Below are 18,316 nucleotides of genomic sequence, written 5' to 3'. Positions count from 1 at the left end.
ATAGCAATAAATAAACAATCCTTAAAAAAAAAGTTTCATGTTAATTAAACTTTCCAGAACATATTATTTATCGAGATATTAGCAAAGAACTTTATAATTTTTAACACCATTTTTTTTTTTTTTAAATAATGGTCTGATTAATGCGCTTTTGTAGCTAATAAATAAATGTCAATACAAAAAAGTTCTTTTAGATAATTTAAACTCAAGTTATAAACCTTATATTTGGGTTTTCCTTTTTGCAATTTATTTTTTTATAGAAGAATGCTTTTATGTGTAACCTTTTATAAAATGTATTATAACCCATTAAAAATAACACAATCAATAAGTATTGCTTCAAAAGTCTAACTTATATTTATTTTATCTTAAAGACAAAACTAATATCAGTGCTATAAATTTAAGATATGTAAAATTAAAAATTATACTGATGTTTGAAAAAATAAACTAAATAAAATATATTTGTTTAAACAAATAGTAATGTTCGTTTGGTACTCCGGTACTGAAGTTTAACCAATAGCAATTTGCTATTCGTTTAATGAAAACAGTATTCGCCGCTGCTTAAATCCAAGCATGTAGTTAGTTTTCTAATTTTGTTTGCTTTAATATTTTAATAAAATTATTGATGGTATCATTAGCATTATTGGTATTGTAGGATTGTATTATTGATTTGTAAGTAAATTGTTGCAAAATTTTCTTATATAGTATTTTTAATAAGAAATAGAGTATTTAATAAAAATTTCTTAGTTGCGTTAATGGGTTTTTCTGAATAAATATCACATAAACAATATTAAAAGATATGCGTATATATTTCGTATATAAAGTGCTAGCTGGGTAACAAGGCCTGATAAATATTCTTATAAATGAATAAATATAAAACAAGATAATACAAAACAAGAAATAAAAAAAAATGTTAAAAATATAAAGTTACAGTGAGCGCTTTTATATGTGCAAGAGTTTTTTTGTATTTTATGTATATATATATATAACTTTTATTTCCTTTAGGTTAATAATTTCCTTTTACTCATAAGGTTTTATGGTTGGAAGAGCTATTGAAAAATGGTATAGGTGTTCATCATAGTGGTATTCTTCCAATTTTAAAAGAAATTGTAGAAATGTTATTTTCAAGAGGTCTACTTAAGGTTTGTTATTTAGTAATTAATGTATAAGTTTGTTATAATTTTATTAGTATGTAAAATTATAAACTATTTGGCTCTAACTTATTTTTCTCTAATTATTTTTCAAGCAATTATCAATTATAATTTAGCAATTACATTTAAAGCAATTTTTTTTATTTTATTAAAAAAGTTCTTGTAATTATAACAACTTTTTTAAAAGTTTGTCTTCATAATGTCATCAAATGTAGTTGCAAAGAAATATGTTCAATTTAATTTTAAAAATATCATATAAAAAGTTTTTAAGTTAAAATTTTTGTTTTAGATTTTGTTTGCAACTGAAACATTTGCTATGGGTGTAAATATGCCAGCTCGTACAGTTGTTTTTGACTCTACACGCAAGTTTGATGGTAATAATTTCAGAGATTTACACTCAAGCGAGTATATACAGATGGCGGGGCGTGCTGGGCGTCGTGGATTGGATAACACAGGAATGGTTATTTTATTATGCAAGGGAGATGTGCCAGAGACGTCTGATTTAAATAAAATGATGCTGGTACATAAAATTTGGTTGTATTTGTTATGAAATATCAAGATCATTTTTTTTACTATATATGTTCTTTTTTTTGTATTCTTTTTTAGGGTACTCCAACTAAACTAACGTCACAATTTCGCTTAACATATTACATGATTTTAAACCTGCTACGTGTAAAACAATTGACAGTTCAAGACATGATGAAGCGCAGCTTTTCTGAATATTACTTGCAAAAGGTTTCTTAAAGATACTTTTATTGCAATTAGGTAATAGTATCTCACCTTAACTACTTTAAGTTAATTTTTATTTAAGGATGGTCCTGAAAATGAGAAAAAATTAGAGGAGCTTCGCATTAAGTGTAAGCAATTAAAAGATCTTGATTGTCCTGTGTGTTCTATTGATTTAAAAGCTTATTACTTGGCTTGGACTGAATGCTATCAACTTCAGAAACAAATTAAGGTAAAACGTTTTTTCTAGGGTTTACAATTCACATGTTTTTAAAGTAAGTTTTACATTTTATATATAAAATTTTAAAATGTATACATGTGTATTTGTTAATTATTTTTATGTTATTTAATTGATAATTAAATGCTTGATTTAAATATTCAATTTATATTACAATGATACTTGAGCTTTATAAAAGATTAAATCTTTTTTTTTTTTAAAGTGAAAGTTATGTGTGTGTGTGTGTGTGTGTATATATATATATATATATATATATATATATATATATATATATATATATATATATATATATATATATATATATATATATATATATATATATATATATAATTTTAGAAAAAGATTTTTCTTGTTCTAAAAACAGAATTTGATTGTCAGTATGTTAGAATTTGATTGTCAGTTGAGTTACGTATTTGATAAAAACATTTTACAATGCATAACCAATAAATAAATATTCACATAAAACTAAGGAATTTAAATAAAGTTAATAAAAGTTTCCTTGATAATTTGATGATAAAATGAGTACAACTAAGTAAAATAAGTAAAACTAAGTAAAATAAGTACAACTAATTAAAAAACTATATTAACAATCCCAACAAGTTTTTTTTGTTAATAAACAACTTCAAAACTAAAAGATCATTAATTCATAAATTATTATACTTATGTAAAGTTTAAATATATAGATATAAATTCACAAAAATAAAGAACTGATTTTAAGTTATAAAAATAACTTAAATATAATGCAAATCATGAAAAGCAATTTAAAAAAAATTTCTAAATAAACTAAAACACTAGGATAATCAAAATAGCTTTAAATGTTTACCCTAAAAATAATTAACCTCAAATGTCTTTGGTTTGTTTACATATAGGAAAATAAACATAAAATATAAGAAATACATTTTTTTTAAAAGAAGTAAAAGAAATGATATAGTTATCAAGAAAATAGACAACAGTAATAATTTAAGTAAAATATGCTTTTTTATGTTTATAAAATACTAAAAGAATCATGTAGAAAGTATTTATTGCTAATTTATTAAATAAAACATTTGATTATAGTGCTTAACTTCTTATTGATAGAACCCTGTTTTAGAACAAGGTTTAAAACCAAAATTTGATTTTTTTTATAAATTTAGAAGTAACTTTTATATATATAAATATCATAATGGTATCGTAATGGTATTATGATGGCATCATAATGATAAGACACATTATGTAAAGTTTTTTATTATAACGATGGTAAGATACAAAAAATTTAAAATTTAAAAACATCAACATTTTTTTGACGTTGAATTTGTTATGATTAAAGTTGTTAACATGAGATCAAACTCTTAGACACTGAGGCGTTTGATATATTTTTTATAACTTTGTAAATACACATTTAATATTATATTATTATATTATTATATTTTACATATTATACTATATGTACTTTATAAACATATTACATAAAAGAACAAAACAAGTTTATAGCTAATTTTAAAATTAAAGTTTATTTTAAAATTTTAAAATTAAAGTTTAGTTTATATAAAATTTTTTAATTCGAAGTTTTATTTCAAGTTCTCAAAAAAACAATCCATTGAAAAATCATTTCATTTTGGTGCCCAATGAATATGCTCTAGATTTTACTGGATTAAATAGTTTCTTTAACAAACAATATAATAATGTTTGGCAATTTTATAGATAATAAATGTTATCAAAAGCTAAAATGAAACTTGACTGAAGTAGCATGTTTTTAAACTATGACTTTTTGATTTAGAGCATTACATAAGTAAGCAATAATCTTCAAAATAGAATCTTCTGCAAAGAAAAATAATGCATCTAAATAGCTGGAAAAAAATGCTTTAAAAGGCATTGGTAATAGTCAAGTATTATGGAGTAATTTTGCAAAAGAAAATAAAGCAACCAACAAAATGGTATTTTAGTAATAACAAGAGAGACACTCAAAGGAGAAAAACAACTAAAAAAAGAAAAAAGGTCAACCAATAATATTACACCCAGTATAACTATTCTAATTGAAAAGATACATTATTGACACATTGAACAGATTGAAAGAAATTGAGAAATTATTGAAAAATGAAAACACCAAAAAAAAAATGAAAACACCAAAAAAAGAACTTTTTATTATGAAATATTTGTGTGTTGTTTAAGTTAATAACCATTTGCAATTAAGGAGGAAAGGCACATTTCAATCAAAGTTTAAATTAAAAATGTTGAAATAAATCAATAACTATAATTAATATTAATTCTAGAACCAATAAGAATCAATCCAAATAAAATACTTAAAATAAAACAAAGAAATATCCTAAATCATCAACTGTGCTTATTTTAATGCTAGATCAGTTAACAATAAATTACATCATCTACAAAGCAATAAATTACATCATCTACAAAACAATAAATTACATCATCTACAAAAACTTTTGTAGTCTTTATATTGTACTGATAACAAAAAAATTGGCTAAATAATAAAATAAGTTTTTTTTTATTATTTAATTATAGCACTACTTTTAAAGTATTTTGACAATAATATCCATTCTATATTTGTGCAATAGCATCCATTCACATCTTGAAATTCTCAAAAAACTATATGTGTTGATGTGTTTATCTTCAATGACCTAAAGACACAAATTTCATGGGTTTACCACCAAACATAGGCAGCCAACAGTATTTTGAAAACTAAAGTTTTGTAAAAGTTTAAAAAATAACCTCAACCTGCAATTTTTTTAGCAATATTTTAAAAATCAGTTTGTATCTAATAATACTTTTGAAAATTCGTTCTTGTGTTACTTGTCATTTAATTAAGTTTCATCCTTTTACTGTGACTGTTCATAAGTGCTCCTAAAATTATTATTTGTTTAGTTTTTTCCCTCAAACATCAGTTCTTTGGAATTCACTCCCTTAATCTTGTTTTCTTGATTCATATAACTTGCAATCTTTTAAGTTGTCTGTTAATTGTTATCTTGCTTTATAAACTTCATCTTTTCTCTTCCAGTAACTTTCAACTCTAATAGTGGTTGCTTGCAGCCTTGTTGGAAGTGAAGATGTTTAAAAAAAACAGAACAAAAACTTGACAATACAACCTATTAGATCTAATACTAACTAACAGCCATTAAACAACCATAGCTAAAGCTTTGTAAAAGTCAAAAAAATAACCTCGACCCGAAATTTTTTAGCAATAAATTAAAAATTTGTTTGTATCTGATAATACTTGACAAAACAACCTATTAGATCTAATATTAATCAACAACCATAAAAATGTTTCAGTGTAGAAACTACTGCCCCATTCACAAGCACCTTCAGCCGCTACACCATTCTTTTAAGTTGTTTTTTGTATATACCAAAATTCAGTAAAATCAGCTATAATTTTTACAAATCAGACAATAGCGCTATTCACTCTGATTTACTTAATGTAAACTAGTATACGTTATCCAAGATGTTGAAACATTCCAGCAAGTTATTTGTAATTACTTGAACTCATCTATTAAATTACACGCTTCCTGAAAAATATTCTTCTTGAATAATTTGGATTTAATATTCATTTATATGTATTTATAATATGTATTTATATGTAAGATTATATCATTTTTATGTATTTATATGTAACATTATCTGTATATGTCTATAATCTATTTATATGTTATGTTATAATATGTATATTTTTTTATATGTAATAGTTTAATACATATATGTATATAATAATACATATGTTATGTATATAATATAACATAAGACATTATGTATATAATAATACATAATACTATTATGATATTTATATGTAATACTGTAGTACAGGGTGCAGGAAAAGTTCTGAAACTTTTTAATAAAGGATTGTATTACAATTTTATTAGTCGAAAAAAAATATAATAACCTAAAAACATCAAAAAGTATATACAATTTTAATTACAAAAGTTCATTTTCAAAAATTCCCCTATTTGCTCTGATACAAGCTCTGAGATTGCGGCGCGCACCTATTTTTCGTTGATTTTGCTCCATGCTTTCACCAAATCGCGCTTCAATGACTCCATTGACTTGTGTGGTTTAGAACAAACCTTTGCTTCTAGAATCCCCCAGATGGCGTAGTCGAGTGGGTTCAAGTCAGGCGAATACGGCGGCCATTGCTGAGGTGACCAAAATGCCGGAAAATTGTTTTTACAAAATTCTTGCGTCGTTCTTGCTCAATGTGCTGGCGCAGAATCTTGTTGAAAGATCCAATTTTGGTTTGGATAGGTTTGTTGGGTCCAATGCAACACTACTGCTTGAAGAATGTTGGTGACAGTTGTTGGCGTTGATTTTGATTCCATTTTCGACAAAAATAAGCTTTGTTTTGCCCAAAAATTACACTCTGGCCCAAACCATCACTCCAGCTGGCTTCTGGGTGCGTGAAATGATGCAAACTTTTTTGTTAGCCTCAGAAGACCCTGAAGCAAGTGCACGATCATTTTTGACATTGTGGGCTTGCTCAACACTGAAGAACTTTTTGTTGATATTGAGCACCGCGCTCCCGTAACAACCTTTGACATCTTTGTTTTCTTATTTCGCATTTTTTGTTATCTAGATGCTGGGCTTTTTGAAGCTTTAAAGACTTGAGTTTAAGTTCTTTTTTGACAATATGACAGACACTGTGCTCATCAATGCCAATTTCTCTGGCCATATTTCTCATTGAACGGCAGAAATTTTGTCGAATTCGGTCTCGGATCAGTTTGCGGTTGGCAGGAGCGTTGGCAATGCGTGGTCTTTCACTACGAGGACAGTCCTTAGTGCAGCCCAACTCCTTGAAACGTTTAATTGATTTAGACACCACAGATTTACTGGCATTGAGTAAACGCACAATTTCAATTTGACATTTATTTTGCTGATACAGGGAAATTATAGACGTACAAATGTTTTCACGTTTGATAGACATCTGAAAATAAAACATTTAAGAACGTTTAATACATCATTCAAGAGAGAATTGAATAACAAATTCAACAATTTAAAAATATTAATAAAACATTGTTTTACTCAATAAAAATTTTAAAGCAAAAATAGTTTCCGAACTTTTCCTGCACCCTGTATTTATTTAAATGTATTTTTTATTCCACGTTTTTTTATTTTGCAAATTATATTTTTAGAATTTGTAGTTTTTAAACAAGCAACTGTTTCTATTGGCTAATTATTGAATAACATTTTGCAAAAAAAAAAAAAAAAAAAAAATCATGGAAAAAGCTTTATTGGTTGCAAAAACATAGTAAAAACCAGTGAATAAAATTATTGTCTACCGCAGGAAAATAGTTCAAGCTGCATGTGTTGAAAAAATAAAAAACAGAGCATACTAAACTAACTTAACAAAATGTTGTTGTATAACAGATTAAATCAAACAACTTATTATAAAAATGTTTAAAAATAGAAAACCTGTTTTTGTAATTTGAAAAGCGGTTTTCTAATGTGTCAAGTTTATTTAAAAAACTGGTTTAATATTTTCAAAAAGAATATTTTATTCTTTTTGATGCAGGTTTAAACCAGTTTTGTAAAACTGCCACACCCTAATTTTTTCCATTTAGGATTTTTTTAAATCTATTTTTCATTTCCTGTAACAATTGCAAAACTTTTCAAAAAATTTTTCTTTGTCTTTGAAGTAAAATTTCACAAGTGTTTTTTTTTTCACCTGTCTTTCATTAAATTCATGTGGCACCCATTTTCCACACTTTTTGATCTTTCCGTAGCTTTTAAACAGTCGGAAATTGTTTGTTGTGCAACATTAACATTGCTACCATTTGCTTTTGACTCAAAGTATCATCTTCATCCAATATTGCTTGCAATTGGGTGTCTTTAAACTTTTTTGATCTTCCCCCTTCTTTATTTCTCACATCAAAATCTTTATCTCTGAACTGTTGAAACCATCTTTTACATGTTGCTTCTGATAGAGCATGATCATCATATGCTTCAGCAAGCATTTTATGCAACTCTGTAGCACTTTTCTTCAAATAAAAACAAAAAATTGATACTTTCTGCAAGTTATCACTTTCTGGTAAAAAATTTGACATTTTTAACACGTAAAAAAAAATATGGTGTTGTTTGTTCCGTGACTTTATATATATTAAGTAAGTTTGACAGATGTTATACCAACCAAACAAAAAAAAATAAGGCTTGTTCACAACAAATGTTCCCAATCGACACTTTTGTATCTTAATGCTCACTTCATACAGGTACAAAATGGTATAAAAGTAATTATTTATTTTTTGTTATTATTTTTATGATTTTTTAGTAAAGTCTTAACCCAGTGCATCTCACCTTGTTTGTTCTATGCTAAAAAAATTTCAAATGCCATTTTGCAAGCCTATAAAATTGCTAAAACAGCTGCTTATAATGTCTTTTGATGGCAAATGATAGATTTATTTATATATGAGCAGTTTAGACTTATTAGTCATTAACCAAGCACTGCTGCAATACAATTGTAATTACAATATTAATTACCCTTGTTTATGTGGGCTAGTTTAATTTGATTAGTTCCTAATTTCCTCTGAAATAAATCCTTAATTTATTTAATATTAAATCATTATCAAATTATTTTCACAAATAAAAAACATTTTTAAAGTTGAATTTTAAAATCACAGTTAAGTTAAATACTTAACCTAATTTGTGATTTCTGTTTATTTAAATTTATCACTGCTTGATGAAGTCATTTTTAAATTACTGCTTAGTGAAGGTCCTTTATAAGTATAAAGTATTACAAAAAAAGAGAAAAAATAACTGTATGAAGAAAAAAAAAACTGTATAAAGAAAATAAAATAGCTGTATGAAGAATATAAATTGTATGAAGAAGTACTTTCTAAATCAAAGTAAACCTCATTATCAAAAAAATCAAAACTTTCAAAATTTAAACTTTATTACAAAATATGCAGTAAAACAAAATAGTTTACTATTTTTTTAACATGCCGTATTTTTTTAACCGTATTTTCATCCACTATGAGGAACCCAGCCTTGTTTTTGAAAACCCTGTCCTCAGTGTCAACATCATAACATTTCTGGGGTTCAAATCCACAGCAATGCAAAAAAACTTTTTTTAGTTTTTTTAATCTTGTTGTTTTTTTAAGTACAGAAACTAAACAGTTTGAGAAAAAAAAATTGTCATCAATTAACAAGAATTCATATTCATGTTATTAACATATAAAAATATTCATGTTGTTAACATATAAATTTTTTTTTTCATTAACATGTTTTTAGTAAAGAAAAAAAAATTTTCTTTTAGCTCTCTTTTTTACTCTCCTAATATAAAACTTTCTTCACCTTAAAACATAAGACTTTCTTCACCTTAAAACATAAGAGTTTCTTCACCTTAAAACATAAGACTTTCTTCAATTTAAAACATAAGACTTTCTTCACCTTAAAACATAAGGCTTTCTTCACCTTAAAACATAAGACTTCCTTCACCTTAACATAACATAAGACTTTCTTTACCTTAACATAAACATAAGACTTTCTTTACCTTAAAACATAAGACTTTCTTCACCTTAAAATATAAGACTTTCTTCACCTTAAAACATAAAACTTTCTTCACCTTAAAACATAAAGCTTTCTTCACCTTGAAACATAAATCTTTTTAAACAAGATTTCTTTATATAGAAAAGAACTAAGCAAGGTATTACAACAAGCATGGCAACAGTCAATACTTCTGCCATCTATACTTAATACTGATATTATCTTACCTAAATTGGTATCACCTTAAATTCATAGTACTGTCTACTGTTGCACTTTATCTTTTTTAATATTGGTACTACTTTACTTAATTTATATTTATTATCTTTTACTCTAATGTATAATATTGCTACCATCTTTACTAATCAATGATTCTATAACTTATATTATAGAATCATTGTTTAGTATTTACAAATAGTAAATTTCAAAAATTTTAGGTGATATATAATTTTCACTCTTTACTAGAATATTTTATTCTCTTCAATGCAATGTCAAAAGTTACTTGTCCCGGGAAGACTTTTGCTAGTAACCAATGCCAACCATAAGCACAGTTTAAGTGTCATTTTGCAAATAGGTGGATTAGGAAATCTATCAAGTTTTAAAGGTTTGTCTTCAAAAAATCCTTTAGAGAAGCTCTACACAGTTTTAATTTTGTGCGACAAAAACTATGAAGAGATGAAAATGTCAGACATTTCAACAACAAAATTTTCAAAAGAAGAAGAAGTTAAACATCCTAATGAAATGTTTCTTCAGAATGTTTTATTTATACCTAAAGGTCAATGTGGACAAATAGTTGAAGAGATAATTGCAGCAGACATTTGTGAAATTGTAAATAAAGTTATAAAAATAGATTTGGAAAAAATTTTAGAAAATCACAAAAAAAGGCTCATTCCAAGATTCAGGTATTTTTTTTTTTTTTTTAATCTTTTTTATTTTTAAATATTTAGATTTATTTAATATCTTTTTTATTAATGAAGAAAGCAAAGAAGAGTGAAAAGTAGAATTTTATTAATACTCTTTAACTTCAGTAGGTATTTAGATTTGAGAAAGTTTGAAAACTTATAAAAACATTACTTCAAATTAATAGGCAAATCCAAACAAAACTCTTAGTTCACACTGTCCTCCAAAACATAAGCAACCAAATAGAAAAATTCTATTCTTTTTGTTTCAATTATTAAATACAATCTTTTTCTTTTTTTTTAAAAAAAATTATTTTAAACAGAATCAAATTGATAATATTGCATTTAAAAAAAGATTTATACATAATATGACCTGAAAATGAATAAACATGTTATTTTGCATCTATTGGTATTTTAATGTAAAAATGTGGCTTTCCAAAACATTTGCAACTTTTTTATAACTTAAAAAAAAACAATTTGTTTGATTTTGCAGGCGGTTTTGTATTATAAGGAATGATATTGACTTGAGATTTTGGAAAGAGGACTTGATTTAGTTTAATTTTAAAAAAATTAAACTTACTTTAGTAAAATTTTAATTAAATTGTTAAGTTTATGTAAGTACTGTTTTTGCTATTTTTCTTTTGTCAAAAATAAATCCATCAGCATGAGGTCATCACTCCATCAGCATGAGGTGGCTTGAGCATTTTAAAGCGTGTAACTGATCTTCTAAACTATTCTTAGATGGATCTAATGAAGATATTTTAGCAATTGAGAATTTAGCCAATGAAGAGATTTTAGCAATTTTTCTTAATAATGCCACAAGCCATTGTGTTAGCTGCTTCTATGGTGAGACATTGACATAAGTAATGAAGAGCACAAGTATTGTAGTTGCAGGATTTAACAGTGTTGTTTATATGCTGATTTTTTGGAGAGTGTTGAATCTAGGGTGACACCTAGGATTCTCACTGAATGGACTGTAGATAATGTTGTTACAGAGAATGTAATTTTAGAATCATTTTGAAATTTTCCAGTTTAATTCCTAGATCCAAATAAAATAGCCTTTGTTTTGCTTGGTTAAGTCCATTTTCTAGAAACCAAATTTGTGACTGCATTAGTACTTTCAGTGATTTTGTTAATGTTATCTTTTCCTGAGTTAATGAAAGGTTTATATTAGTGTATCATTAACATATTGATGATGATTTGTACCATATTTAGTTATAATATGATATTTGGTTAAAACAAGCATAATGATAAATTGATAATTTAAGAGTTATTCAAATGAAGTAATTCTTTGGCAATTATCCATGTTTCTTTTTGATTGCCATGTACTGAGTTTTTCCCTATTATAACTACATCTGGATTGGTAAAATGCCTCTTGGCATGCAGTTTGATATAGCTTTTTATCTGACCAGTTTTTCTATAATGATGCTCCAGTTTATACTGTAGACTTTTTTTAATCTTTGCATCTAAAGATAACCATTTACTATTATGTTTGCTAAGTCTAATTGAATATTTGTGCCAAATTATCAAGAATGATTGTTATATTTATTCTTATTTGTTCAGCATAATCATCCACATTAATTTCAAGTAATAAACAGAATGGCATCACTTGTTGGTAGTGAATTAGTTTTAAAAAAAATTGACAGTTTCTTACTTTTTTTTGAACCAACGTAAGATCAGGGTTAATATAATCTTTTTTTTTTGCATTTGTTTATTTTACTTAAACTGGCTTCCCTAATTAAATATTTCTACAATTAATATTCCCAGTTTCTTATTTTTAGAGTTAAAACAACAATAAAGTGTAATTTTATCATTATTTAATTACATAAAAGTTTATTATTTAAGTACATAAAAATTTGGCTATTTTATTTTTGTCTTTTATTTTCTTAACATCTCTTTCTTTCGATTTCTGTTGATTTATTGATTTACCAATACCAAAAACTAATATATATTTTTCTCCTTTGATTTTTTCTGTGGTTTTAACAGTTAGCATTGAGAATAGGAAAAATTGTTTCTTGGTCATCTATTCTTGTGGTTTTAAACTTTTTTACTTATGCGGTTTTAACAGAAGAATAAGAATAATTGTTAAAACCACAGAAGAATATATAATAATATTTCTTGGTCGTCTATTTCTTATTTGTAGTAAAAAAAACTACTTTAGAAGTTTGATTATTTTCTTTTTCATCTTCTAATTGAACATCATGTTTTCGCCACTACACCACTACCCCCTTTAAATGTCTGTTCTCTTCTGCAACAAAAAAAAATATCTAATCGAAATTCTACTAAGATTTGGGATTATTTTAAAAGAAATGGAGATGAAGTATATTTGTACAAAATATCAATTTAGACTTCATTTAGGACTGAAAAAAATTAAATTTAAAATATCTTGAAGTAGTTGTAGTTAAGTTCAATAAATATTACTATTATTAATGCATAAATATTAATATTACTAATGCATAAATATTGTACAAATTACTTGTATAAATACTACTATTGCATAAATATTATATAAATTACTTGTATAAATATTACTAATGCATAAATATTACAATAATGTTTGTCATTTGGTCATCTTTATTTTTTTTCAAATATTTATTTAAAAACTTCATAAATTTTAATAAATTAATTGTATAAATTGTCTGAATAGCATTAATTTTGTTATAATTTTTATAAAAGTTTTTTTTTAAACTTTTATACAACATATTTTACCTGTAGACATCAGGTATAAAATGATTTGTGAATCTGCATTAAAAGATTGTTATGTTATTTTTTTTATTGCTCTTAATTTGCATTGGTGTTAAGTGAGGATATGAATATAAAAAAACCCTGACTTAAACAATTAAGTAAATGCCTTTTTAAATTTTTTTTTAACTTTTATTTTAAACTCATATTTCAAATACTACATTATATATATATATATATATATATATATATATATATATATATATATATATATATATATATATATATATATATATATATATATATATATATATATATATATATATATATACATACATACATACACACACCCGTGTACAGAAAATTTCCCTGGAAAATTTATGGAAAAACTATGGAATTTCCATGGGTGTTTGGAACATGTTTCCACGAAAAAACCATGGTATTTCCATGCAAAAAGACATTCACTTTCATTGATGAAAATATGGCTCTCAATTTATATAGAGTGTTTATTAGACCACACCATAAATATACAGTGTTTGGGCTTCTTATTTAAAAACTGATAAAACCTTGGTTAAATCTGTTCAATGCAAAGCAACAAAATGAACTTTCAGCTTAAGATATCTTTAATACTGCAAAACGCTAAGAAGATTGAATCTACCATCATCGACTAAGTGTTTTGGTTGGGGCAGCAATAAGCTTAGGGTTAAGAGAAATTTTCTGCACTTTTTACCCGGATTTTACAAATTGAAAATTTCTGCATTTTTGTATTTTACTTTTGTCCACAATAACATATTATGATAATGGTAGCTCATTTAAAAATATAATAGCAGCACTTATGTATATTTGAATTTACCCACAATTAAAACACAATTAAAACACAACAATGGCGCAAATCATTTTGTCTGCACTAGCCCTAATAGCTACTGAAGCAGAAATAGCAGCTTAATTTAATTTAAAAGATGTTATAGACCAATAGTCTATAACATCTTTTAAATTAAAATTACTTATAATGCAGTAATTTAAATAAAATGTTAAAGTTAAAATAAAAGGACTTATGCACACAAAACCACTAGTTATCTAATGTTACCTATGTTATACCTAGTTATCTAATACACTAATACACTAGTTATCTAATGTACATTAAAACTAAAGTATTTTATGTAAACATGAAAAATCAAACTGATTCACTTGACATACTTGCTATACTATTGCAAGTTATGCAAAGTAAGCAAAGCTATAATAAGATATATATATATGCATTTTATAATGCATCATAATATCTGGCTTGGCCTGGAAGGCATGTGATTTCACATCATAATATGACCACGCAAATACTATTTGATTTTAAAACTTGAACGTGGCTGTTAATATGTTTTGAAAATTTGTATACATTTTAAAAATGCGCTGAAAAAGTTCTGAAAAATGTTATTTATTTATTTTAAAATTAAAATTTTAATTTTTTTCATTTTACTTATAAAAAATCTAATATTAAATTAATTAAATAATATAAATAAAAATTTACACAACTTTCAATAATACTATAATTAAAATCATTAGCTACTTTATTTAAAATCGTTTTGCTAATATAAAAACATTAGTAAAATAAACGTGTCGAAGTTATTTATTTTCAATGTAATTATCCGTAATTAATATTAAACCAATTTTTTATGCACATTTGTTAAAAACCGTGGTTCAATAGTCAAAACAAAATATTATTTTCGTTGTCATATAATGACTTGAAATTGCATGCCTTCCTGGCCAAGCCTGTAATATGATAATATTTATAGACATAAAAACAGTAAGACCAAGACATTATGACTCAATACCAAGACTAAGACCAAAACTCCAAGCTTCAAAACCAAGACCAAGATAGTTAAATATGAGTCTTAAGACATCTCGGGACAAAAAATTAAAGTCTGGAGACCAATATCTCTGATAATATCCTATTATGATGCAATACAAAATGCATACGGCAATCATCAGCCATGTACTATATCAAAAACAAACAAAAAAATGTTAATAAAATTATAAAATACAGTGGAGTAACATCTTACGTCTCTATGGAGACAAAAAAAATGTATATAATTTAATAAAAACACTTATCTAATTTTTTTCTACCATCGGTAGGTTTATCAGAAAGAATGTCTAAACATCAAAAAATTCAAATTATAGAAAAATTATTTCATAGGAAGTTGGGAATTGTTATAATTAATTATCTAATAACTGCAGTTATTTTGCAACCAGGAAGTTGCATCAAATACATTAAAGTTAAAAAAATTAATCATGAAAAGAATTCTTTAGAATTAGGATAATTTAAGTCTGGTCATTTGTTTTTAATATATAGAATATAAAGAATTTGGCAGAACAAATGTTAGAATAAATGTTAGAATGTATTATGATCTGCCAAAAACTGATTTGGTAATCCGCTCTGCGTATAAATGATTTACCCAGCCAATCTGCTCTGCTGATTATCAGCCAATCTGCTCTGCGCCTCTGATGTACCTAACCATAAACAAGTTTACCTATAAATTTGTAAATAAAAGCAAAAAATCCTGCTTTTTTTACAAATATTTCTATAATGTCATATTAATACGTACTCAAACTAATGTAACAAGTAACATAATGATAAAACATAACGCCTTTCATATATGAACAAATATACAATTAATTCTGGGGAACATAAAACTTGAGGCATATTTTTATTAATATAACGGTAAACATAATGCTAAATTTTTCACTTACCGTTATGTACAACAAGAAATTTCATTTAAACAGCATTTTTTGAATGATTATTTAATTTGATTGTCAACTGGTTTATTTTATAAAATTTTTATAAATTGTAAATATGATAAATGTTTAGGTCAGATCCTCCTTCACAGTCAACTGTAATCGCAGGTCAGCAACTTTTTAATCTTGCAAAAGATTTTAATGACAAAGTTTGTCCAGTCATGCATCCTATACATGATTTATGCTTAAATGAGATAGAGTTTGTAGAAAAACATAAAAAATTTGAACGCATCTTGCCATCACTCCATTGCTTCAATTGTCTTGATTGTCCTGATATTATTAAGCATGTAAGTAAGTTCTTGGTTTTTAAAAACTTTTTCTGACAACTTGAATATTTTAAATAATTTTTTTATAAATTAATTTTTTAAAGTTAGTATTTTAAGTCAGATTATATATATATATATATATATATATATATATATATATATATATATATATATATATATATATATATATATATATATATATATATATATATATATATATATATATAATATATATATTATAATATAATATAATATATATATAATATATAATAATATATAATATAATATATATATATATATATACATGTAAATTATGTTAGTGTATTTTTCAAATAGAGTGCTCAATGTTCTTAAAGAACAGAGCAATAATAAATAAGTAAAAAACACTTATCTAACTTTTTTCTTCAACTTGAAGTTTCACCATTGCTCGATCATCAGGAAGAGTTCTGAACGAACTCTTCCTGATGATCCAGCAATGGTGAAACTTCAAATGTTGTATTGTTATATTGTATTGTGTTATATTATACTTATGCTGTTAGAAAAGTTTAAGAATCTTCTATAAAAATAAAATAACTTTTTTTAAATCTTTTTTTATTAAATGTTTAAAATGATTTCTATGATTGTCTATAAAAAGATCCTTTCAAGCCATTGGTCATATGTTTTTATACTCTTCTTTGAGTATACTTTGAAGCTTGCGTGGTTTTTTTGACTTTTGAGGTCTGTATAGTTATTAAAGTTTTTTTTAATATTAAATCAAATAGCCAAATATGGGATGAAGCTAAGTTTTAAAAGTATGATTGGTGACAAATTATTGCGACATGTAACATGTGGCAACTTGCGACAACAATCATGAAGAACTTTAAAACTTTGAGTGTCTGTAACAGGTATTTGCTTATTTATTTTGTGTGTAACAGATTTTAAACAATTTCATAGATTGGCTTGTTATGGTTTCCCCCTTTTTAACATAACCTTAACAAACAGCACATGTTGTTTTAAAGGTGTAAAAGTTTTTTGATTTTTTCTAAAACCTGTTGCACCTTACTATAGTTCTTGGACTTATACTTTCATCAACCCAACTTCCATTAGATGTGTTCACTTTGTCTCAAATAAAATCACAATAACCACCCTGTAATAACATCACCATGTCTCCATAGGCTTTGTTTGAGAGCTAATTTTCTTTGCATGTCTTAACTTTATTCTTTTGATTTTGATTGGTTAAATGATGGGGTATCTAACATGATGCTAGTTTTCTTTTTTTTAAAAATGGTTTCATTGTTTTTAAAATGATTAATGGATCTCTGAGCTTTAATTATATCATGTTTGCATGAGGGTTTCCTTCAATAGTGGCATGCACATGTTTAATATTCTCATCTTTTTACTTGGTTTGAGGATGCCCTGAGTGGAAATCAGGGCATCCTCAAGACTCTTTTTACCATCTTTAAGTAGAGCAACCCGCTTAGTAACTGCACTATATTTTGGCGTTTGCTAACCATGAACATTAATCAATTATCAATTCATTAGTTATGATTTGTGCTGAAACCTCAAGTAGAACATGGATTTTATGATATGGTCAATATTCTTTTTTTTTTCATTATAAAATTTTTTTCTTTTAAATGTATTTAATAAAATTTAAGTTTTTTATTATACATTCAAAAAAAAAGTACTTTTCATAATAAAATACAGTTTTAGGTGATATGTAAATATTTAGTTGTTTCCTGTCATATTGTAACTTTAAAGATGAAAAACTTTTCTAAGAACCTAAGTATTATATTGTATTTAATATTAAAATAATTTTTTTATATAATTTTTGAATTGTCTTAATAGTTATAATATCATAAATATGTACATATTTATGTACATATTTATGATATCATAATTATTGTATGATATTATATATTTGATTTGAGTTTTTTCTTATTAGTTTGTTTGATTTTTTTTTTAAGTTCTCTTTAATGCAAAGCAACATGCAAGTAAAAGAAGATGTTGCAATGTTGGAGTTTCGATTGTCTGATGAAAATTTAAATCATATGCAAGAATATCATCAAAGGATTGAGGTAAATAAATAAACAATTTATGAAACTTATATTGTATCTAATGAAATGAGGTAAATAAATAAAC

The 18,316-nt window shown here is 25.4% G+C and overlaps 1 protein-coding gene across 2 annotated transcripts in view; it reads left to right on the top strand.

Annotated features, from left to right (window-relative positions):
- LOC100211403 (superkiller complex protein 2) overlaps positions 1–18,316 on the top strand; it is a 78,875-nt gene that overhangs the window by 53,586 nt on the left and 6,973 nt on the right. For both annotated transcript variants that reach the window (XM_065791755.1, XM_065791756.1), the window contains exons 16-22: positions 1,026–1,136; positions 1,435–1,665; positions 1,752–1,880; positions 1,957–2,103; positions 10,030–10,466; positions 16,006–16,219; positions 18,142–18,252. In XM_065791755.1, the coding sequence (XP_065647827.1) occupies positions 1,026–1,136; positions 1,435–1,665; positions 1,752–1,880; positions 1,957–2,103; positions 10,030–10,466; positions 16,006–16,219; positions 18,142–18,252 (1,380 nt within the window). The remainder of the gene's footprint in view (positions 1–1,025; positions 1,137–1,434; positions 1,666–1,751; positions 1,881–1,956; positions 2,104–10,029; positions 10,467–16,005; positions 16,220–18,141; positions 18,253–18,316) is intronic.

Source organism: Hydra vulgaris, chromosome 02, assembly GCF_038396675.1.
Source record: "Hydra vulgaris chromosome 02, alternate assembly HydraT2T_AEP".
Taxonomy (NCBI): Eukaryota; Metazoa; Cnidaria; class Hydrozoa; order Anthoathecata; family Hydridae; genus Hydra; species Hydra vulgaris.
This window is presented reverse-complemented; position numbering and strand designations above follow the sequence as displayed.